Here is a 23,254-nt window from a genome sequence, read left to right on the forward strand (position 1 = left end):
GTCCAGCTCTAAGTGAACTTCACCAGGCTGGTGAACACGTCGTGGTATGTGTTGATGAGACGCTCTTTGGTCAGGTCTCCCATCCTGCAGTGTTCCACCTTATTTAGCTCTTCAGGAATGGTGAATCGTATCAGGCCCAGTCTCTCACATGTCTCCCCTGAAAGCAAGGGCCTCTGGCCTGTATGCACAACCTCAAAGTCCAGCTTGTGTGTTCTGCCCCTAATGACACACCATGTGCTGTACAACCTCAGCGAGTTCATCCACTCACTGTCGTACAGCTTCAAGAGCCATTCTGGGCACCTGTCTCATCTTGTCCTTCATGCTCATCACATTGCAGGTGGCACCAGAGTCGAACTGGCACCTCTGGACCCCCTGTTGCAGTGGCAGATTGACAAACCACTTCTTCCCTTGCGTGTTCACAGTTCCCAGACTCTCTGCTGTGTACACATCTCTCATCTCCATCACTGTCCTCATGTTCCCATGCCGACGGGTCATCCACAGCATTCAACTGGCGTGCGTGCTGACCTCTCTTCATGCATACTTTAGCAAAATGATTGGCAGTGCCACAGGACTTGCATTCCCCAGTGTCTCTCATGCCCTGGGGCTGTAAACTGGAGTTGGTGGGCTTAGATGGCTTGCCGGCAGACCTGTGTCCATACCTTCGTCCCCCCTGCGTGGCGTTGACGCTCTCTCCAGGCCCAGAGTTGCACAGTGACATTGTCTTTACTTTGTTGTCCATGCCCTCGGCTGCTGAGGCAGAGAGGGTTCCGTTCTGCCCTACCATCAATTCATCTGGCGAATGTCCGCTCCCTGGCGAACAAGATGGACGGACTGCTGCTCCTCACTTCAAGGAACACGGACTTCAGCAGATCCGCCGCGCTGTTTTGTTGAAACAAGGCTTAGCGGACGCACCCCCCACCACGCCACCACAACAACGCCAAACCTTGCTTTACACCGAACCTCAGGAGGCTGCGCAAAGTTAAGGAGGAGGCCTACAGGAGCGGCTGAAACACACTGAACCGAGAGGTCAGGAAAGCCAGGAGGTGTTACGGGGACAGCCTGGAGAGACACTTCTCTGCCAATCCCATAGCTCGTGACCATAGGTGAGGGTAGGAGCGTAAATCGACCGGTAAATTGAGAGCTTTGCCTTTTGGCTCAGCTCTCTCTTTACCACGACGGACCGGTACAAAGTCCGCATTACTGCCGACGCTGCACCGATCCGCCTGTCAATCTCGCGCTCCATCCTCCCCTCACTCGTGAACAAGACCGCAAGATACTTAAACTCCTCCACTTGGGGCAGGATCTCATCCCCGATCCGGAGAGGGCATTCCACCCTTTTCCGATCGAGGACCATGGACTCGGATTTGGAGGTGCTGACCCTCATCCCGACCGCTTCACACTCGGCTGCGAACCGCTCCAGTGAGAGCTGGAGATCACGGCACGAAGAAGCCAACAGCACCACGTCGTCTGCAAAAAGCAGAGACGCGATGCTGAGGTCCCCAAACCGGACACCCTCAACGCCTCGGCTGCGCCTAGAAATTCTGTCCATAAAAACTATGACAGCTCGCACTGCACCCGACCCCTTTGGCCCCTCCCACAGGTGGTGAGCCCATGGGAAGGGGGACCCACATTTCCTTTTTGGGCTTTGCCCGGCCGGGCCCCATGGGCGAAGGCCCGGCCACCAGACGCTCGCCTTCGAGCCCCGCCTCCAGGCCTGGCTCCAGAGGGGGGCCCCGGTGACCTGCGTCCGGGCGAGGGAAATCTGTGTCCATATATATTTATCATCCTAAGGGGCTTTTTGAGCCGTGCTTTGTCTGGCCCCTCACCTAGGACCCGTTTGCCATGGGTGACCCTACCAGGAGCATGAAGCCCCAGACAACATGGCTCCTAGGATCATAGGGGTACGCAAACCCCTCCACCACGATAAGGTGACGACTCATGGAGGGGGATTTTTCTGTTTTCATGCGCAAAAATAAAAGCAAGGAATAAAACACTCAAACACCAGACAAGTTTTAAAATAAAGGTTTATTCAAATAATAATACTAATAAAAGTACATTTCAAACCAGCAATCTAATGTGAAATTGCAGTAGATAGATTGGATATAGATATTTCGTATAAATGCATACATATGTTACTTAAAATTTACTGTAAGTATTATAAAATAAAGATTTTCCAAAGAGAAGCATAATCTCCCTGCTGTTGCATAGCATAACCTTCATGCAATATAGTTGAAGAAGTGGAGGTCTCTTCATACGCTTGCACATTAGCCGTTAGCCTGGAGAAAACAAGCACAAAAGAAGTGGTGTTTCAGTGAGTGGTTCTTTCGTTCCTTGGCAAATTGTAAATCTACATTCTGGCTTACATAGTTCACATTCACTCACTGAATTGTTCACGCCAGGAGACGAAACATGTTCACTGACTGATTTTATTTTGAAAACTGGTTGTCTCTACATGGTTATGCACTGCTATGTTTTCCCACTCTGGGCTGAGGCTAATTTAAATGTGCATGTCAATAACATATTTTTAATTTGAAAAATGACAAAACTAAAACATGGTGAGGTATATTTGGAATTTAAAGCTTTTATTTTGATAACCGGATGTCTTTACATGGCTGAAACCTGAAATTATTAAATGGAATGGAGTGGCAGGTGGCTTGGTGGCGCACTGGGTAGCACGTCCGCCTCAAAGTTAGGAGGGTGCGGGTTCGATTCTACCTCCGGCCCTCCCTGTGTGGAGTTTGCATGTTCGCCCCGGGTCCGCGTGGGTTTTCTCCGGGCACTCCGGTTTCCTCCCACATCCCAAAAAGGTAGGCCGATTGATCACTCCAAATTGTCCCTAGGTGCGAGTGCGAGTTCGAATAATTGTTCGGCTCTGTGTGCCCTGTGATTGGCTGGCAACCGGTTCAGGGTGTCCCCCGCCCCGATGACGGCTGGCATAGGCTCTGGCACGCCCGCGACCCACGTGGGGACTAAGCGGTACAGAAAATGGATGGATGGATGGAATGGAGTGTCAATTCTATTGACAATGTATTATGTTTGAGGCAGTGCAACAAAATTTTTTTTGCAAAAGTTTTTTGCAAAAGTTTTTTGAAATTCCCCCGTACATGTTTCTTGGGCTCAAAAGTAGGACATGTCCGGGGAAAAGAGGACATTTGATTGCCCTAGCTAAGCCAAACCAGCTTGTAAGGTTAAAAGTTTAAAAGTAGAATGGTTCCAACGTTACCGTGTCTTTTAGGTCAGCAAGCTGCGGTTGGAGAGAAGTCCAGTGCTGCCCTGCGCCCTTCACTGGTGAAACACATTATTCACACTTTCATAAATGTACAAATGTTTGAAACATTGATTTCAGCATGCGCGTTTTCTTCCCGTTTTGTCCACCAGGTGGTGCCAAAGGACACACTTCCTGCAGCATGGCTGGACTGAAGATTCAAGATTCAAGATTCAAGATTCAAGAGTTTTTTATTCGCCATGTTTGAGCGTGCCAAACAAGGAATTTGACTTCGGTAGAAACACACCCTCTGTTCAACATTTAGGTGACTAACAACATTCAGGACATGTGAATAATGGCAAAAACAGTGTAGACAAATTCAAAAAGGTGTGAGGAGCAGGATGTTATTGCACAGTAATGTCTCTGAGACTCTATGAGTGGTGTGAGTTCATCAGAGCAACAGCCTGGGGGAAGAAGCTGTCTCTGTGTCTGCTGGTTTTGGCGTACCGAGCTCTATAACGCCGTCCGGAGGGGAGTAGTTCAAACAGACTGCAACCCGGGTGAGAAGGGTCTGTAGAGATGTTCCTTGCCCGATTCCTGGTCCTGGACAGGTACAAGTCTTGGATAGATGGGAGGTTGATTCCAATGATCTTTTCTGCAGTTCTGATTGTCCGTTGTAGTCTGTGCTTGTCTTGTTTGGAGGCCGATCCAAACCAGACAGTGATGGAGGTGCAGAGGACAGACCTTTCCTCTTTTTTAAACAGAATTCGGATTTTGGAACAAAGGAGAGCCGATCACTCGACTTGTTCAACCAAATAAGATTTTAAACCTTTAGTCTCCTCTCTTGTTCTGTCTGGGTGAGTCTTGTTATTTTGTTTTTTCGACTTGCAATTCTTTTTCTTGCTTATTCATTAAATCTCTTCTTGAGCCTTAATTCGGTATCGATTATTTCGTATTAACTATGTCGAGCATGGTTTTATATGCGGTAATTACAACTTTAAAATGTCTTTATTTCCCTATCATAGTCATTCTTTAAATCCGTTCAATTCTTTTTAAAGTGAAGACAGCTTTAATCCTTAACATCAGGAATTGTCAGATCTGGTTCAAAGTAGTTATCTTGAGCTCAGCTAGGGCGAGGGCGCTCTAGTGAATTAACGAATCCTTGAGGTCTTAACAAAGGCATCTAAAAAATATCCGTAACGTAATACCAGCATCAAACAACAGGAGGGAGCCATCATTACGGCGCGGTCATACCGGCGACTTGTCTCGAATTGAGTTACTCGGCTTGTGCGTCGGATGACTTGAAAGGGGTTGGCGTCGTATAGAAGTTAGATTGATTCTGGTAGAATTAATTTAACTCGGGTGGTCAGCTACGGACGAGTTCCTTCGCCCCGGCTTATTGAACCCGTTACTGGGGAGCCGGAGGCACTTCAATAAAAAGTGCCCGTTTGACATTTTGGCGCCCAACAGTTGAGGGGGGTTGTGAGTTAAGATTTATTAATAGATGTTTGCTCGCAGCTCCAAAACGAACCTGTGTGGAGTTTTTTCAGTTTTTTCTTCCTAGGAACTGTCATAATTCCGCTCACTGATACAAACAAATGTCAGAACGGCCTTGAGTGACATAAAAACAGTTTCTTTAAGGAATAGAGTTTCCTAGAAAAGAGCCTTTTAAAGCACGGGAGGATTAGAACTGTTTTGTGTCATAGTAAACGGTGACCGCTACCCCTTAGCACGTTGCTATAAGGATGAGTTTTGTTTGCAGAGTATTCGGCAGAACTTGCGAAAGCTAGAGGGGACGGTACATGGGCACGTTTCTTGCGTGGCGGTACATTGAAAGGCAGAAAGTGCATCCCGCCGTTGAGAGCATCAATTAGCGAGGCGGGAGTTCTCGAATTGGTGTTCTGAGTAGAGGCGACGCAAAAGGCGCCGTTGAGTAACTAAGAGCTGTATCGTCCCTATTCCGAGTGCACACGGAAAGGCTTCGAAAGGAGACAGCTCGAACCTACAACTATTTTTTGGAGGCGGCTTGTGAAGCGAAGCTGGCCTCCAGAGTTTGCTAAATACATAGTAGAGCTGGCATGGGAGCGGCGCCTCGCTGTGTAGTGTGTGCGCTTTTTGAGGAAGGAGTTTTAGAGAATGAAGTAAAAAAGGAAAAAACTAAAGATGAAAGAGCAGAGCAGGCCGTTCGCCCGGTGGGGGCTGAGTGTGCTCGGGGAGAGTTTTAAAGCGACAGTCTGTGTTTCCCACAGGGTGTATGAAGCGGGGAGAGGATGACATTTGCGCTGCGTTGCTTGGTTGTTTCTATGTTGTCTGTCGGTGTTGTGTTGTAAGACGAAATTGGCTATAATGGTGCACTGAAGAATATGCTGGACTGTAGTTTGTCTGGTTTGCATCGCAAAATGGGAGAAAAAAAAATAGTGGGGGGATTAGTTGTTTACAGGAACTGGTCTAGCCCTAATAGGATTTTTGATTGGTTTTTGTTTTTTCTTTTCCCCTTTTTTTTTTTTTTTTAGGACAGAGAGCTTTCTGTCTGAAATAGGATGAAGCAAAATTATGAAATAAAGACATTCCAATCCTAAAGTTAGGAGAACTAGTTGATTGGCTGTGTCAAGACTATACAAGTTTTTGTACAGGAAAATAAGAGAGATTAGGTTATATAAAGTTGAGGCAGCAAGAATTTTGATTACTCTATTGGCAGCCGTTTTTTTTTTTTAATCCATTTTCTTTTCTTTTTGGGGAAGTGAGTTATCAGAATCTTTGAGAGAGGAAAAAGAGGAAACAGCTGTCTCGAAAAAGGGAACTGTCGACAGCCTTGAGTAAGACCTCTGAGGCTGGCTGACTTAGAAGAAGCTGAACATTTTTGAAGTTTTTCATTTTTTTTTCTTTCTTCAAAATTGTAAACATTTTTGCTGTGAACAATCAGGAGATTATTGAAAAGTGACTGAAGAAGATTTGCCAGCAAAAAATGTTGTGGAGGCAGTCCAATTGCCACAAAAAGAAAGCTATATGCATGTGTCCAGCACACAAACACACACAAGACTGATGAGATGTCAAAAGGAAACGAGTTGCAGACAGGCCCGCAGAAGCAGACACTGCGAAAAGAGACGGATCAAGAAAGGATGGAGACCTGAAAGCTCATTGGGGCTTCATCCCTAAGAGGGGTTACAGACGTTGGGGAAGAACGCCCGGTGACGCACAGGCAAGAGAAATTGCTCCCACAGTGCTGGAAAGACTGTTGGAGGTTGTGAACAGACACGCAGGGAGCGTGAGAGTCATAACCAACAGCCGTTATGGTGAAGAAGCCCTCATAGACGTTCTGGACATTTGGGAAGAACATGACTATGGGGGTGTGAAAGGAAGACCGGATGGGCCCTAAGAGGGGGCCTGCTGGAAGAATGAAGGTTCATCGAAACGTCCAAGAAAGGATAATTATAGTTGTAGGAGTTGAGAAATGGGAAAAGACCCCTCGCGGAAAGTGGTCCCATATGTGAGTCCGTGAAGAATGTGGTAACGGCCGTACATGAAGCCATAGGGCACGGAAGAGCCGTGCCTATACGGAAAGGAGTTGGAGAAGCTGGAGCTCTGGATTTCCGAAAGTGCAATTCGTGCTGCCTTGCATGAACTGTGTAACAGGTACAGCACAGGTCGCAGAGGACAGCGAACAGACGGATTGACTTTCAAGCACTGTGCCATGGGGGCCAGTATGTCGCTGGACCAATGTGAGTTGACAGCACAAGAGGTGTGCTTGTGGACTCCTTGTCAAGACATGAAGGGCTGGAAGCGGTGAGAAGAGCCGACGCCAACAGGAATCGTGAGCGTGATCAAGACGCTTGAAGAATAAAATCCAGAGGGTGAGCAGTTGAAACCATTGCCAGCTGACCCGATTCGAGCTAAGATGTAACCAAAAGAACCAGATTACAGCTGACAACTTAGCTGTCCCCGCCTTGGTGTGTTTGGCCGCATGCAAAGGTGCGGTTATCATACGAAGAAAACAGAACGGAAAAATGGCCGGTCGGGCCATGGAACTGCTGAGAAGAGCCACACGGGGCTGTGTCCCTAGGCGATGTGACTCTTTTTATTGGAACAGGGACGACGAAACACCGTGTGAGCATTTGTGAGCATCGTTGTCAAGTGGATGCTGCTCCTGTCGTGGCTGTGTGACCCTCCCCTCGATGCGGAGGACCTTGCCTCGGACATTGGTCCGGTGACGGCTTCTTCTTCAAGCCATCACTGAGGGGGGGCGTCGACGTCAACGACAACATCGACAACAATGGCAACGGCAGCGACGACGACGACATCAGCGTCCGTCACGGCGGCCTGTTCATTCAGGACCGCGTGGAGCGCTTGCTTCGGACCCGGGAGGGGCTTGCAGGATAGGGCTGCCTCAGCCCGCCCGACGAACTACTCCCTGATTCTTCTGCTGGAGAAGTTGTGGACATATAATTTTATTTATTTATTTTTTCCGAGGACGAGATGCCAAAGTGGCTCCCAACTGTGGTGGGGGGAGTTATGTTGCCTGTCCCGAAATTCAAGGAGGGGTTGTCAAGTGACATGGAGGTACGAGATGGTGTAAACTTAGGTAGTGAATTTGGCCCAGGCACATTGGCTATCCCAAAACATGTAGTAGTTCAAAATGTCACCAGGAGATGGTGTTAAAGCTTGACATAGGGGTGACCTGATGGAAATGAACAAATCTAACAAATTAAATAGTTAGCAATTGGGAGGACACGACCTGTTCAAACACGTAGATACGCACAATTTTGGAATATGAATTTGCTATGCCATAATTTTAAGTTGCAACAGCTTGAGCAATATCAATATATGTGTTTAGGTTGGAAGAACCCATTATTGTGTTAAGTACTATTATGTGTTGAGATTGATCTTTATTAGACAAGATATATGTGATTCATGTTGCAATGTTTTGTCCAACCTGTATTTAACATTGGTGTTCCATCCATACCTGAATGCATTAAGTTGAGAGGAAACTTAAGGGCTGATACTAGAAGTAAAGAGCGAGCAAAACAGGAAACATCTGTTTCCGGTGATTGCTGCTTGAAGCAAGGTTGCCAAGACAACCAGTGGTTTCTAGCCGGCCTGGACAGGCATCAGCTAAGGAACATTCTTCAAGATTGAACCAAAATCTACTAAGATGAATTTCCAGAGTCTTCGAATTGGACTTTGTCAAATTTTAAACTTCGAGGAAAGCAGGGGAGAAATCCACCGGGCAGAAAAGGGGAAGTCGCCACTTTTACTTTCTCCTCATGGCCAGACCTTTCCTCTTTTTTAAACAGAATTCGGATTTTGGAACAAAGGAGAGCCGATCACTCGACTTGTTCAACCAAATAGGATTTTAAACCTTTAGTCTCCTCTCTTGTTCTGTCTGGGTGAGTCTTGTTATTTTGTTTTTTCGACTTGCAATTCTTTTTCTTGCTTATTCATTAAATCTCTTCTTGAGCCTTAATTCGGTATCGATTATTTCGTATTAACTATGTCGAGCATGGTTTTATATGCGGTAATTACAACTTTAAAATGTCTTTATTTCCCTATCATAGTCATTCTTTAAATCCGTTCAATTCTTTTTAAAGTGAAGACAGCTTTAATCCTTAACATCAGGAATTGTCAGATCTGGTTCGAAGTAGTTATCTTGAGCTCAGCTAGGGCGAGGGCGCTCTAGTGAATTAACGAATCCTTGAGGTCTTAACAAAGGCATCTAAAAAATATCCGTAACGTAATACCAGCATCAAACAACAGGAGGGAGCCATCATTACGGCGCGGTCATACCGGCGACTTGTCTCGAATTGAGTTACTCGGCTTGCGCGTCGGATGACTTGAAAGGGGTTGGCGTCGTATAGAAATTACATTGATTCTGGTAGAATTAATTTAACTCGGGTGGTCAGCTACGGACGAGTCCCTCCGCCCCGGCTTATTGAACCCGTTACTGGGGAGCCGGAGGCACTTCGATAAAAAGTGCACGTTTGACAGATGCAACAAGCTAAGTTATTTATTACTGGTTATATACATTCCAACCTAATCCTACGATCAAGATAGTTGGGAAACCCTGACTTTAATGGTCACTTGGAGGTTCATCTGGGGTGCAGGACAGCAATGAGGCATGTTGTCTAACAAAGTGATCTTTGTTAGAAAGGAACTGTCCTTCTGTGGTACATCATAAAAACAGCAAGGCCAAACAGCAAGCATATATTGCAGTAATATTGCGGTAAGGCATTGATTAGAGAACGCATGATAACATATATATACATTTTTCTAACAGTTGGGCAGGATGGCTGAATGCGATGCGCGATTGACAACAAACAAGAAGAAAGGTGATTTCAAGTTTCATTTCGAGGGACATTTGTCACGTCTCGTCCCCAGTTTTGCTATGTGTCTAGGCTGCCATAGTTTCTGTTCGCGTCGCCCCTCTCTTCCTGTGTCACCTCAATCGATGTAACGTGTTTTGTATTTAAGTCCTGTCTGCCCCTCGCTCACCGTCGGATCATTGCATGTGTTACTGTCATGATGTCTGTTTGCTTTCTGTTCTTGTCTTTGGTAATGTCACCCTGTCTTTTTGTTCCACGACTTTGTCGGTCAGTCCTGTTGTTGGTTTTTTTTTCTAAAAAAAAAAAAAAAAAAAAAATTTAAAAATAAAAATTTTAAAAAAAATTGTACCCATGTATAATGCGCACCCCAGATTTTAGGACAATAAATTCGTTAAATTTTGCGCACTATACACGGAAAAAAACGGTAGGTTGAAAAGGATTTTCAAATCGTTGTATTTTGTTTTTATTTACACAATTTCCCAACTTCAACCGAATCCGGTTTGTACTATTGAGGGACAAAATGCAAAGTGAGGTACAAAATGCGCATAGCGCTGCTATGGTAACTTGTGACCACTAAGTCAAACCACCTCAAATATATATTTTTAACTAACCTGGCTCACAACACTGTCATTGACAAACACATCCAGAAGTGTGTGATGATTATGTTGTGCAATACTTGGCACTTAGTTTTCGTCCCAGTGAAAGATGTTTGCATGTGCTCACATTCCCCCTGGTGGCACTTGTGTGCCATTAGAAGTGACAGAAGGGACGGCTACACTCGCAGCAACCTTGTGGTGCAACGTGACATCAAGCACAATTGTCCATGAACTGCAGACCCTGATTTTTACAGAAATTAGCCAGCCACCGCTTATGCGAGAATAATCTGCGAAACCTCTCATCATTACCTCTTGCAGGCATGGAGCCAGCAATGCAGACTTATTGTCAGGTTTATTTCAATGACTGAATAACTATTAAGAGAAGAGCAACAGCAAACAAACCACAAGTGAGACAGAATATTAAGTCTTTTCTCGCAAGGAGAACGATAGAGAGATGAAACTCGGTTACAATCTCCATCAATTCTGAGTTCTCCCTCCACGTGCTCCTCTATTTAATGTTTTGGTTGCCCTGGTTACAGAGGCGTTGCTACACTAAAGGGAGGGAAGATTGTGTCTGTAGCAACGTTGATTAGCTAAGGAATGTAGTGTGGTGTGAATTAGCACTTCATTGTCGGCCCGTGACCCCCGCAGAGTTTGTCCATCTGTTCTTCTCCAGTTGTTGGCCGAGTCGTCCTCGAGTGTGATCAGATAACTTGAATCGCCGCTTTTCCTGTGGAACAATGCAACTAAACCTTGGCTAGACTTTATCTACTTAGTAAATTAACACTCAATAACAATGAGTGACTTGTCCTAAACACTTGAACAAGACTTGAGTAAATATGGGATAACTTGTACGCAACCACTTCAAACTGTGTTTAACACTTAACAAAGAAAAACAGTTCTGATCAACAACAATCTATGAACCAAACCTACAGTTAACTAAAAGGAATGGAGTTTCTTTCAACCAAATAGGAACATTTCGCCTATGCAAATAAGCTCTGCTCATTGTTAGTGAAGGCCTCTTACAGGAACAAAAACACACAGATAACATAAGGACAGGAAGGACACAAATGGCTGACAGGGATCAAAAGACATCCTTGTCACTAAAGAGAAAGAACGTAGATAAAAGGAAAGCCATAAACTCGTAAAGACAAGGCCTACAGGTCTGGCAGGCCAAGGCTTCACTTAAATTATTCCAACACTTATCTTTCTGGCGAGATCACAAGTCCTCGCCAAGTTTTTCTTTGTAATCTCTTATTGCATCATCCTAGCATCGTTGGAGCCGACGTGTATCACTATACTCAAGTAGCGAGTGTTGTTAGTGCTATGCTGTTGTCGAGGGCTGCTGTGAGCCAGCTTCCTAAGGTTAGCTTCAATGTCAGGAGGTATGGCTCCAGGCTGGATTTTTAAGCGTAATGTTGGGTAATGGAGTCACCTTGGACCAAGGTGCGAGAGCCAGTAGACCGAGGTGGATTGGTAAGGCTATGTGTCTTTATAGGCTCATCTGTGTTAGCATATTGCTTAGGGCTAATGTTAACCGATTATTAGGTTATTCTGCTCTAACTGGCGGACATGTCCCACTAACAGGGACAGCCTATTTAAAAGAAGGGTGCAGGTGGCGCACGGAGCCGTACAAACCTGTTTATCTGAAGCCATACTTACAAGCATACTTGCCAACTGTCCTCCCCGAGCGACTGACTGTTAGAATAATTAGTTTTGCTGAAGCGCTGGTCGGCCTGGAACCGAAGGTCACATATCTTCGCTCAAGTCAACATATGTGCCGGCTAGCCTTGGGGAGTCCTTATACTCCCTTTCCTTGTCTTATCTTTGAGAGGCCCTCACAAGTTAGAAACAGAACATCTTTGTTCTTTGTTTCTTGTTAGTTCAAGAGAAGTCCTCTCTCTGTTAATTGCTTTGTCCGAGACAGTGTTTAGTTATCCCATATTTACTCAATGTTTGTTTAAGTAGACTTCATGCAAGTTATCTCACATCTACTTAACCTTTGTTAGAGTGTTTGCACGAGAGGTATCTGATTATTTACTTATTATTATTATTATTGTGTGAAATGTAGCAAGAAAGTCTAGAGCATTGTTTTACAGAGACACGGCATCCAGGTTTAGAGATTGCAGCCTGGAACGAGGCTGCCAACCATCTAAGAACAGACTCTGCATTCCTGGGGTCACGGATCGGCCAAGGCCATGCGGCCTCGCACCACACAACATTATTAGCTAGCTGAAACAGCGTTGCTACAGACACACTCTCCCCTCCCTTTAGTGTAGCAACGCCTCTTGTAACCAGGGCAACCCAATATAAAAAGAGGAGATGACGGTAGGGCAGGTCAGAATTGGTGGAGGACTGTGAACTGGGCCTTCTACCTAATTCTCCTCGCGAGCAAAAGAATACTGGTTGTCTTCTCCTCTTTGTTTCCAGTGTGTAAATAAATGTCTGATGGTATTTAGACCTGACATTTTATTGGTCCTTCGAGCCGGATGCCAATACACCCGAGGATTCCAGCGGGCGGCAGCGGAGATCCAGATAGACCGCGCGCGGCAGGACCTCCCTAGGTGAGGTCCTAGAATCCTTTTCAAGGGCTGGCTGTCTGCTCGTCAGCTGGGGTCCAGAGGTTGAAGGCAATCCGAAGTGCAGAGGTGAAGAGAACCAGAGGGTGAGTTTGTTTTTGTTTAAAAGTGTGGTGCGGCCGAGGGCTCGTCGTGCCCTATAAAAGTCCTAGGACAGAACGGAGAGGTCCGTTCTAAAGGTACCAAAACGGAGAGGTCCGTTGAAATAAAAGGACAGAGGTGTCCAAGAAAAGTTACAAAACGGAGATGTCCGTCTAAAGTAACAAAACGGAGAGGTCCGTTGAAATAAAAGGACAGAGGTGTCCAAGAAAAGTTACAAAACGGAGATGTCCGTCTAAAGGTAACAAAACGGAGAGGTCCGTTTAAATAAAGGGACAGAAGTGTCCGACGGAGAGGTCCGTCTAAAAAGGTCAGCGGAGTCCACGTGAAGCCGAAAATTCCGTAAAACTGTGTGAATGAGAGTGTGAATGGGAATACACATCACTAGATATAGTATTCCATATTAAAGCAGTGGGGAACACATAACGTGGTTCTGTGGACACAATAGGCCAGGATTCTCCACCAGAACCCACCAGAACGCTGGTAGAAGTGAGAATCACCACAGGATCTTTTCGTTATCCCACTGGGAACACCCGACTTTAGAAACCCCTATGGTTTTACAGTTGGGACCAAATTGATTAAAATGGGGAACTTGCAGACCAAAAATAAGCTCCAAGATGCACTTAAATGTAAGGATTGGAAAATAATTGAAAGGCAGGATCCTGACCGACTTAAAAATCTTGATAAATGGGTTAAAAAATATAAATTTGAGGGTCAACTTAAAACAACCAAATTGACCGAACTTAGAGGTGCCATAAAAGAAAAGACTAAAAGAAACCCCAAAAAGATGAAGGAGGAGGGGGATGAGGATGTAGTGTTTTGGTTGAAAGTAGCAGGAGAGAGAGAGAAAGGAAAAGGAAAAAAAAAAAAAAAAAAAGAAAACTCAGAAAGCGCTGTATTGCAGGCAGGAAGATGATGAGATGGGGCCTAACAGTAGGCAGGCAAGAGAAAAACAAAATTTACAGAGTTAGAGAAGAAGGGAGAGGTCTAGAGAAAGTAGAGAAGCACGTAGAGAAAACACATGCTACAAATTCAAAACTAAAGATCATAGCGGGAGGAATACATAAATCACGCCCTCCATGCAGAAAGAGTAGTAATAGACAAACGAAAACGAAAACAAATGAAAGCTTCAAAAAACACTTTTTTGGTAGACCAGGATAGTGACACTTTTTACCAAAATGCAGGCAGAGGACAGAAAGGCCAGAGAGGGCGAGCAATACCCAACAGAGAAGGCCTTAGAGGCCGAGGAAGAGGAGTTGTGCAACCTCGAATAGAATGCTGGAGTTGCGGAGAAAACGGTCACATGACACGTGACTGCACAAATTAACAAAGACAGTTATGACTAGGCCAAAGTCAAATCAAATCAGGTTTCCATGTAATGAAGTGGGAACCTAGCTGGCAAAATTAAAAAGAAATTAGCTTAAATATACAGGAGATATTTGTGTTAAAAGGTTAAAGTAATATAAAGGAACACTGAAGTTAAAATTTGCAAAATAAATGGAAAGGAATTACAAATAGCTTCTAACAGTAAAATAGAGAATAAATCTGACAAGTAATACGAGCAAAAAGGTGTTCTTAGTGCGTTCTATGTGTTCTTATATGTTGTGCGTCATCCTTTTGTGCTGGTGTGCGTGTGCGCGCAGAGGATCCTCATGAATGAGTGTGTGTATGAGTGTGAGTGAGATGTGTGTCCTATGGAAGAAATCAGTAATGGAGAATGTTCTGGAGGCTGTTGAGCAATAATAGGGAAATTGAGAAGTGGAAAATGGTGTGTTTAAGTTGGTTGGAGAAACTAAGATGAGCAGTGTGTGGCAGTAGAGAAAATAAGACGTGCGTGGCAGACGGTGGCTTGATAGGACGAGAATAAGAGACAGCAAATGTTGTGTAGAAGACTGAAAGATGTTGAAGGTGAACATGATGGGGGAGGGCAACAGCAAAGTTGGCCTGCCCTTTGAGAAGGTGAAACTGATAAGCGTGCCTGCGCTCGCGCGTTGTCGCGGGGCGGGGCTGTCCGCGTGGGCCTTTGCTATGCTCGTGTGGGCGGTGGGCCGGCATCATGGTTGTTGCAGGAAATGGCCAGCCTGTGACCAATCAACATTGATGCTGCGCCCTCCCCTAGCACGAGGGGTGCTATGGCTGCGGGCGGGGCAGGGCCAGTGTGATTTTCTCAGAGAGTGATGCTTAAGGAAGATGTGACAATATTTGCATGAAGGATAAAAGGCACTGATGAGAAAACAAAAGTATAACCAAAACGTCAAAATAGAGGATGACGTTTGCGCAGCGTTGTTTGTTTGTTTGTATTGTTTGTGAGCTGTGTCTCTGCTGTAAGTTTTTGTGTTGTCTGTGTGCTGTCAGTGTTATGTGTTAAAATTGGCTAATGTAGGTGCACAAAAGAATTTGCTAGATTGTAGTCTATATGATTTGCACCGCAAAACAAAAGCAATTTAATGAAAATAAGAAGAAAAGAAAGGCAAGCAATTTTTTGTGGGCAGGAACTGGTCCACACTGCATTAATGCCTAGCCCTGATGAAACAAAATTTGAGAGATGGAAAGAACTTGCTTTCTGGAATTGGATGAAGCAAAATTATTAAATAACAACATTTCAAAGCTAAATTTAAAAGAAATAGTCGATTGGTTGTGTAAAGACTACACAAGTTTTTACATTTGAGGATAAGAGAGTGATTGAGTTAGTTAAAGTTAAGAAACAACAAGAATTGACTATTATATTAATTTACTGACGGTTATTTTGTTAGTTTTTATCTTTATCTTGATTGGTTTGACACCTGGAGGGAGGAAAGATTAGGATGTGGAACACGGGTTGAGACACCCAGTTACACACGCAAAGCATGTGTGCACTGGGACACTGAGAAGCATTTTGAAAGGTGTGTCGAAATTAAATGAAGATGAAATCATATGTAGTAATACAACACTTTATGGATTCTCTAAATCGTACTATTGAGTAAAATAAAACATACATTTTTATTTTTATTTTTACTAAGATTCTTGTGATAAACGATGTGAAACTGATTGAAAAGAAACTACAACTAAGCTAGTTGTGGAAGCAGTCCAATTGCCACAAAGAGTAGCTATATGCACGTGTGCAGGGCACACACACAAGAAGCTGATTAAATTCAAGAGGTAACAAGCTTGCAGATGGAACCGCATAGCTGTGGTGCAAGAGATGCTTCAGATTTTATACACACAAGAAGCAAATTAAAACTCCTGAAACGTTTTTAAAGATGTGCAGCGTCAAAGTCCATAGACTGAAATTCAATCATGGACAAAAAGAGGGGCAAGAGTAGAGAATGGCATCTATAAATGACCAGAAGACAGACCTATCCTACCAAAGAACCCATACCAATTGCAGCAATATTGAGCCATACGTAGTGCGTGTCACATGGCTCAAGAGGAGGGATAGTGGGGCAGGTCAGTCGTCAGCTTTATACAACATACGGATTTGATTCATATTCAAAACATTTTCAAAACAATTTTTTTTTGTAGAGCTTGTTTAACATGCAATCCACAGGGTTATACTGCCTGGTCATAAAAGATGCATTCTCAAAATGGTTTGAATTGGTTTCAACAAAAACACTGAATGCCTTAACAGTGGCAAACACGTTATGCAAAGAAATAATACAGAGATATGGGATTTCGGAGATAAATTCTCATGATAATGGGGGCACTTTGTAAATCAAGTAATGAGGAGAAGAAGCACAATGTTCAATAAAGTTTAAAAATCATTGTGCACACCATCGCCGAAGTGCATGGAAGAAACTGGAAGATAATGGACAAAATGTTTAGACCTGGTCAAACTGTACATAAATAATACAAGTATTGTGGGTTTAACCCCGTATGAAAAATTGTTTGGGCGACAATATAGATTACAATGTTTTAAAACCAAGTGGGAAACTAAGGATGATTCAAATTTGGCATTTACATTCTATATTTATAATTAATGTTTTAAAGGCAAAAAGAACAAAGCACGTTCTCATTAAGAGCATTGAAAATGAAACACTGGTGTTCTTCCAAAGAGGAAGGGCCACATTGAATATTGATAATTACGTCAACTGCCATTAAAATAGCAGAAAGGTCAGTTGAGGTGGTCCTTGCAAATTACAAAAGGGTAATTTCTTTTGAGGTAACGTTCAATCGGAAAAAGTGACCCAAAGGGAGCCTTACCTCTTAGAGAAATGCCGGGAACAAGAAAATGGAACAATGACGCTATTGCATGTAAGGTGGCCATCTTTGTTGCCACTTTGTTAACTTCAGCAATATGGTATTTGTGGGAACTAAGTCATAATGAGTAGGGGAGAGATGAGTGAACAACTTATATTGATCACTCCTAAAAAATGATGCTGCATTGTAGCGATTTAAAAGATAAATTTGACCTTTGCAGGATGATCTGCTGTGTCAGATCTGGACTGCCATGAAAGTATGATGTTTATATGTGTACTTTGTCAACAATCGCTGTGGATGTTAATGAATATATCTAAAGTGAATGTGGATAATTTGTTTCAGGTAACTAGTATAAGAGTAAACTGCTAAACGAAACAATTGATTGCTAATGGCAAAACAAGCTGTAAAGACAATTGAATATGTCATATGTATGGGTTTGCGACCATTGCTTTATGTTGTACCGTCACCATTGATCAAAGACTGTGTGAAATCTATCTATTGGATTGTGAAATGTGTGACAGAACATTCTATTGAGCATCCATTAAGAAAAAAAAAAAAAAGAAGAAGCCATTGCTTTCAGAGAATGTAGTCAAGTGAAATTGTATATGCATCAACATGCCAAGATCAGGAAAGAAAGCTAGTAAAAACCAAAATATTTTTAAATTTGAGAGGCGACGATTATCTGACCGAAATTGATGCAATTGGAGTCCCTAGAGGAGTCCCTGATTAATAAGAATTAATTGACCAAATTGCAGCGCGACGGGAGTCCTCCATTTGCTGTTGGTGAGCGGTGAACAAGAACGTAGACAGAATAAACTACATCCACTACAATGTGAAGAAATTGGGCAATTGGACACAAGCGGGGCTTGAGGCAGTGCATGAACAGCTAGCCACAACCTCCCTAATGGCATTCCAGAACCGTATTGCTCTTGATATGTTGTTGTCTGAGAAAGGAGGGGTCTGCGCAATGTTCGGAGAACGATGCTGCACCTTCATCCCCAACAACACCGCTCCTGATTGGAGCCTGACGAGGGCGATTGCAGGCCTGCAATCCCTCAATGCGAAGATGAAAGAGCACTCTGGTGTGGACACATCAGTGTGGGACAAATGGATGGATGTTTTTGGGAAGTATGAAGCCTTGTGTCCTCAATTTTGATATCAGTTGCAGTATTTGCTGCTATACTCACCTTGTGTGGATGTTGTTGTGTTCCTTGCCTGCGTGCTCTGTTTAACCGTCTCATCACTACAGCAATATCGCCCATGGAGGACAAGATGGCTCGGATGTACCAAATGTCTGAGCGACATGATGATGATGATAATAATGATGTTGATGACGGGATTCGTGCACTGACGTTAGAAGACTTTTTCCCCGATCCATGTGATTCTGAATGATGACGACGCGACGTTTATCCTTTGAGTGTAAACATATTTGTTTTCATAAATGTGATCCGACAACTGAAAATCGAGAGAAGTGGTTGTTTACGGTGATGTGAGGATTTGAGCAAATATGTGATAAACAGGAGGGAAATGTTAGAATAATTAGTTTTGCTGAAGCGCTGGTCGGCCTGGAACCGAAGGTCACATATCTTCGCTCAAGTCAACATATGTGCCGGCTAGCCTTGGGGAGTCCTTATACTCCCTTTCCTTGTCTTATCTTTGAGAGTCCCTCACAAGTTAGAAACAGAACATCTTTGTTCTTTGTTTCTTGTTAGTTCAAGAGAAGTCCTCTCTCTGTTAATTGCTTTGTCCGAGACAGTGTTTAGTTATCCCATATTTACTCAATGTTTGTTTAAGTAGACTTCATGCAAGTTATCTCACATCTACTTAACCTTTGTTAGAGTGTTTGCACGAGAGGTATCTGATTATTTACTTATTATTATTATTGTGTGAAATGTAGCAAGAAAGTCTAGAGCATTGTTTTACAGAGACACGGCATCCAGGTTTAGAGATTGCAGCCTGGAACGAGGCTGCCAACCATCTAAGAACAGACTCTGCATTCCTGGGGTCACGGATCGGCCAAGGCCATGCGGGCTCGCACCACACAACATTATTAGCTAGCTGAAACAGCGTTGCTACAGACACACTCTCCCCTCCCTTTAGTGTAGCAACGCCTCTTGTAACCAGGGCAACCCAATATAAAAAGAGGAGATGACGGTAGGGCAGGTCAGAATTGGTGGAGGACTGTGAACTGGGCCTTCTATCTAATTCTCCTCGCGAGCAAAAGAATACTGGTTGTCTTCTCCTCTTTGTTTCCAGTGTGTAAATAAATGTCTGATGGTATTTAGACCTGACACTGACGCTCACCAAAACGTGACTGGAGGAGCTATTGGCTCAAGTCCAGAGCCCTACTTGGCTGCTCCAGCAAGCATTGCAAGGCAGCGGAGCCACTGCATCTGCCCCTGCGGTCATCCGTCCGGCCCAACTGTGTCCGCACGCCTCCGTTATGGCTCAGCCCACAAGGTGGGAGAGCCGGAACGGGTCGACGGGGACCCGCACCAAGTACAGCCCTTCATCTCAAGCTGCCGGAATCAGTTTGCGCTCCAGCCACAAACGGAGGGAGCCAAGGTAGGCTACACCATCACGCATCTCACCCAAAAAGCCCTCCTATGGGGAACGTCTGAGTTTGACCGCCAAACAACCACCTCCACTTCTTTTGAGGCATTTGCTTCCAGGATGTTTGAGTGGTTGTAAGACTCTCTCTCTCTCTACGTTTAGCATCGATGCCAATAAATCGTAGAGCATTAGAGCGATTAAGCGATGTGTATCGATGAATCGTTACACCCCTAATAATAACCACCCGTCAATGAATTGAATTGTCAAACCAACAACTAACAATCGATTGCATATACTACCATACAAATTAGCGCTCAACGATTCAAAGGAGTATATAAGCCATATTTATTGAAGAAGCATGAAATAGAATTACAAATCTTAATTCCTCCAAAAACTGAACAATTTCACTCACTGATACCCGTGCAAATAAAATCATTCAATCCCGGAGTCCTTTGATTATAAAACATAAATCAGAAAAGAAGGAAAAGGTAGCTATCATTTGGGTGCTATTTTTTGGTGGAAATAAAGTTGAGTGATCAGTTCGATCTTATTTCTAAAATTCCAATTTGGGAAATACGTAGGTTGGCTTCGAGAGGACCGACTACCCGATGGCTGTCCCCCCCACTCGCGTAAATACAGAAAAAGTCGTTCCCCTCACCCAGTTCTACATACAATGTTGTCTGGTCCAAGTTTTTTGATTAACTCCAAGTTACCGTTTTTTTCATGTATAACGCGCAAAATTTAACTAATTTATTGTCCTAAAATCTGGGGTGCGCATTATACTACATGGGTACAACTGGAGAGGACGCTCTCAATGGTGCCACGGTAAAATGTAGTCATGACGGCCGGAGGAGCACACGCTCGCCTGAGTTTCCGCAGGAAGTACAGGCGGCGCTGGGCCTTCTTCGCCAGTGATGCGGTGTTGGTGGACCAGGAGAGATCCTCACTAATGTGCACCCCCAGGAACCTGGTGCTGCTCACTCTCTCTACCACAGCACCGTCGATGGTCAGCGGCAGGTGTGTGACCCTTCCGGAAGTCAACAACAATCTCCTTGGTCTTGTTGACGTTCAGCAGGAGGTTGTTGTCCTTGCACCACGTGGTCGGAAGGTCAACCTCCAACCTGTACTGAGTCTCGTCGCCCTTGGTGATGAGACCCACCAGAGTCGTGTCGTCAGCAAATTTCACCATGCGGTTGGTGCTGTTGCTCGCAGCGCAGTCATGCGTCAGCAGGGTGAAGAGCAGCGGACTGAGCACGCAGCCTTGGGGGGCCCCCGTGCTCAGCGTGATGCTGGCAGACATCTTGTCGCCAACACATACCACCTGAGGTCTAGTAGCCAGTTGCAGAGGTAGGTACTGAGGCCCAGGTTGGCGAGTTTGCAGATGCGTCGTTGTGGCACAATGGTGTTGAAGGCAGAACTGAAGTCCACAAACAGCAATCTCACATACCAGTCCCTACTCTCCAGGTGGGTGAGGGCCGAGTGGAGGGCAGAGCAGATGGCATCCTCAGAGGACCGTTTGGCTCGGTACGCAAACTGGAAGGGGTCTATGGTGGGGGGTAGAATGGATCTGATGTGCTCCATGACAAGCCGCTCAAAGCACTTCATGATGATGGGCGCCAGTGCCATGGGGCGGTAGTCATTGAAGCAGGACGGGGCAGGTTTCTTCGGCACACGTACGATGGTGGCAGCCTTGAAACACGAAGGGACGACGGCTTGCTGCAGGGAAATGTTGAAGATGTCTGTGAAGACATCCGTCAGCTCCCCAGCGCAGTCCTTCAGTGCTCGACCCGGGATGTTGTCAGGGCCCGCCGCCTTACGAGTGTTGATAGCGGCAAGGGCCCCCCTCACGCTATCAGCAGAGAGGCACAGGGGCTGCTCTTGTGGAGGAGGAGGGGCCTTCAGCAGGCAATTGCTGTTCTGCGAGTCGAAGCGATTGAGATCGTTGAGCAGACGGATGTCGCCCTCACAGCTCTGCGGCGTGGGCTTGTAGTCCCTGATGGTCTGAATGCCCTGCCAAAGGCTCCGTGCGTCCTTGCTGTCCTTGAAGTGGGCGGTAATCCTGCAAGAGAACGCCCTTTTCGCCTCCTTGATGCCCCGGGATAGGTCGGCCCTCGCTGCCCTCAAGCCAGCCTCATCCCCCGCTCTGAAGGCTTTGTCCCTGGCCCTGAGCAGCCTGAGGACAGGCCCAGTCAGCCACGGTTTCCAGTTAGCCCGACTGACGATGTATTTCGAGTGGGTCACTTCATCAATGCACTTCGCGACGTAAGAGGAAACAGAGTCAGTATACTCCTCTATGTCCGTCCGATCATTGCAAGTGGCCGCCTGCTTAAACATTTCCCAGTCAGTCGAGCCAAAGCAGTCTCAAAGCACATCAGAGGCACCCTCAGGCCACACTCTAACCCGCTTGCGAACCGGCCTGGATGCTGTCACCATTTGTCTGCATGCGGGGAAAAGCATAACAGTGTTATGGTCAGAAAGTCCAAGATGGGGGAGGGGGGCGACTTTGAAAGCGCCTTTATGTGAAGAGTAAACCAGGTCCAGGAAGCTGTCGCCACGTGTTGGAAAATCAACGTGTTGGCGAAGCCTCGGAAAAACAGACTTTAGGTTAGCGTGATTAAAATCCCCAGCGAAGATGGTTAAACCGTTAGGGTGCGCCGTCTGTTGTTCACTGACAGCCTGGTACAGTTCACTAAGAGCCGCGATCCTGTCGCCTTCGATGTTGGAACGCGGGATGAATACCGCGACTAGCAGAATCACAGTAAATTCCCTCGGCAGGTAAAAAGGACGGCACTTAATGATCACAAACTCCGCCAGTGGCGAGCAGCGCTTGCATACCACTACAGAGTCCTGGTACCATTCGTCACAGATGTAGATGCATAGTCCACCTGCTCGCGATTTTCCCCCTTTTACAATGGCCCGGTCCGCCCAATAGCACGCTAGCCGCTCCAGATGTACAGCAGAGTCCGGAATCCATTTTGTTGTCCAGCAAAGAATGCCACAAAACTCGCTTGCGCCGATGTCGAGCAGAACCTGCCTGCTGTACTTGTAGCACGACTCAGTACGACGAGACGAACACACAAAACTTTCGGACAAACACTCATTAAACGAACATAAAAACCGTACGGGCGGGACAGAGAGAGGTCGCTGCGTGTGCATGCGCCGCCATCTTGAATAAGTGCCAAGCAAAGAGAATAAGATCAAAAATAAAAACAACATTTGTATCAATCTTTTAAACATCTTTTAACACACCACAATATTCATAGTAGTGGGCACCTTGATCCAATTGAGTGATAATATTGCTTTAAGCCAGTGCTTCTCAAATAGTGGGGGGCGCGGTGCTATTCCTGGGGGGGCGCGTGTGACCCTGGGGAACAGGCTTTTTTTTTGGCAGTACTAGAATAAAGTGTAATTGCGGGTTTACTACAGCAGGGGGCAGTGGCGCTCTCATTGTTACTTCTGTCACGTTTGCGACAGTGCAACATTTTACGACTTACAAGACAAGTTAGGATAGTCACGGTGGGGAGGGGGGGCGCGAATAGATTTCTTCTTGCTAGGGGGGGGGCGTAACAGAAAATAATTGAGAAGCACTGCTTTAAGCTGTTACAGAATATATTTAGCCAAGCAAAGAAAATAAGATAAAAACTAAAAACAACATTTGTGCTTCCGTGCGTGACCCAATACCGACCCCGTGTTATTCTGTTCATCTCTATTTTTGCTAGTTCAGCTTGT

General features: G+C 45.2%; 1 protein-coding gene across 5 annotated transcripts in view; it reads right to left on the reverse strand.

The window, feature by feature from the left end:
* Positions 1 to 2,006: 2,006 nt before the first annotated feature.
* Positions 2,007 to 23,254, reverse strand: part of LOC133160076 (uncharacterized) — a 171,727-nt gene continuing 150,479 nt past the window's right edge. For all 5 annotated transcript variants that reach the window (XR_009715809.1, XM_061287649.1, XM_061287652.1 and 2 more), the window contains 2 exons: positions 3,224 to 3,285; positions 2,007 to 2,276 (listed from right to left, as the gene is read on the reverse strand). Coding sequence is in view for 4 of the 5 variants with exons in the window: in XM_061287652.1 (XP_061143636.1) it covers positions 2,265 to 2,276; positions 3,224 to 3,285 (74 nt within the window). In the remaining variant the exon portion in view is untranslated. The remainder of the gene's footprint in view (positions 2,277 to 3,223; positions 3,286 to 23,254) is intronic.

The sequence above is a fragment of the Syngnathus typhle genome, linkage group LG9, assembly GCF_033458585.1.
Source record: "Syngnathus typhle isolate RoL2023-S1 ecotype Sweden linkage group LG9, RoL_Styp_1.0, whole genome shotgun sequence".
Taxonomy (NCBI): domain Eukaryota; kingdom Metazoa; phylum Chordata; class Actinopteri; order Syngnathiformes; family Syngnathidae; genus Syngnathus; species Syngnathus typhle.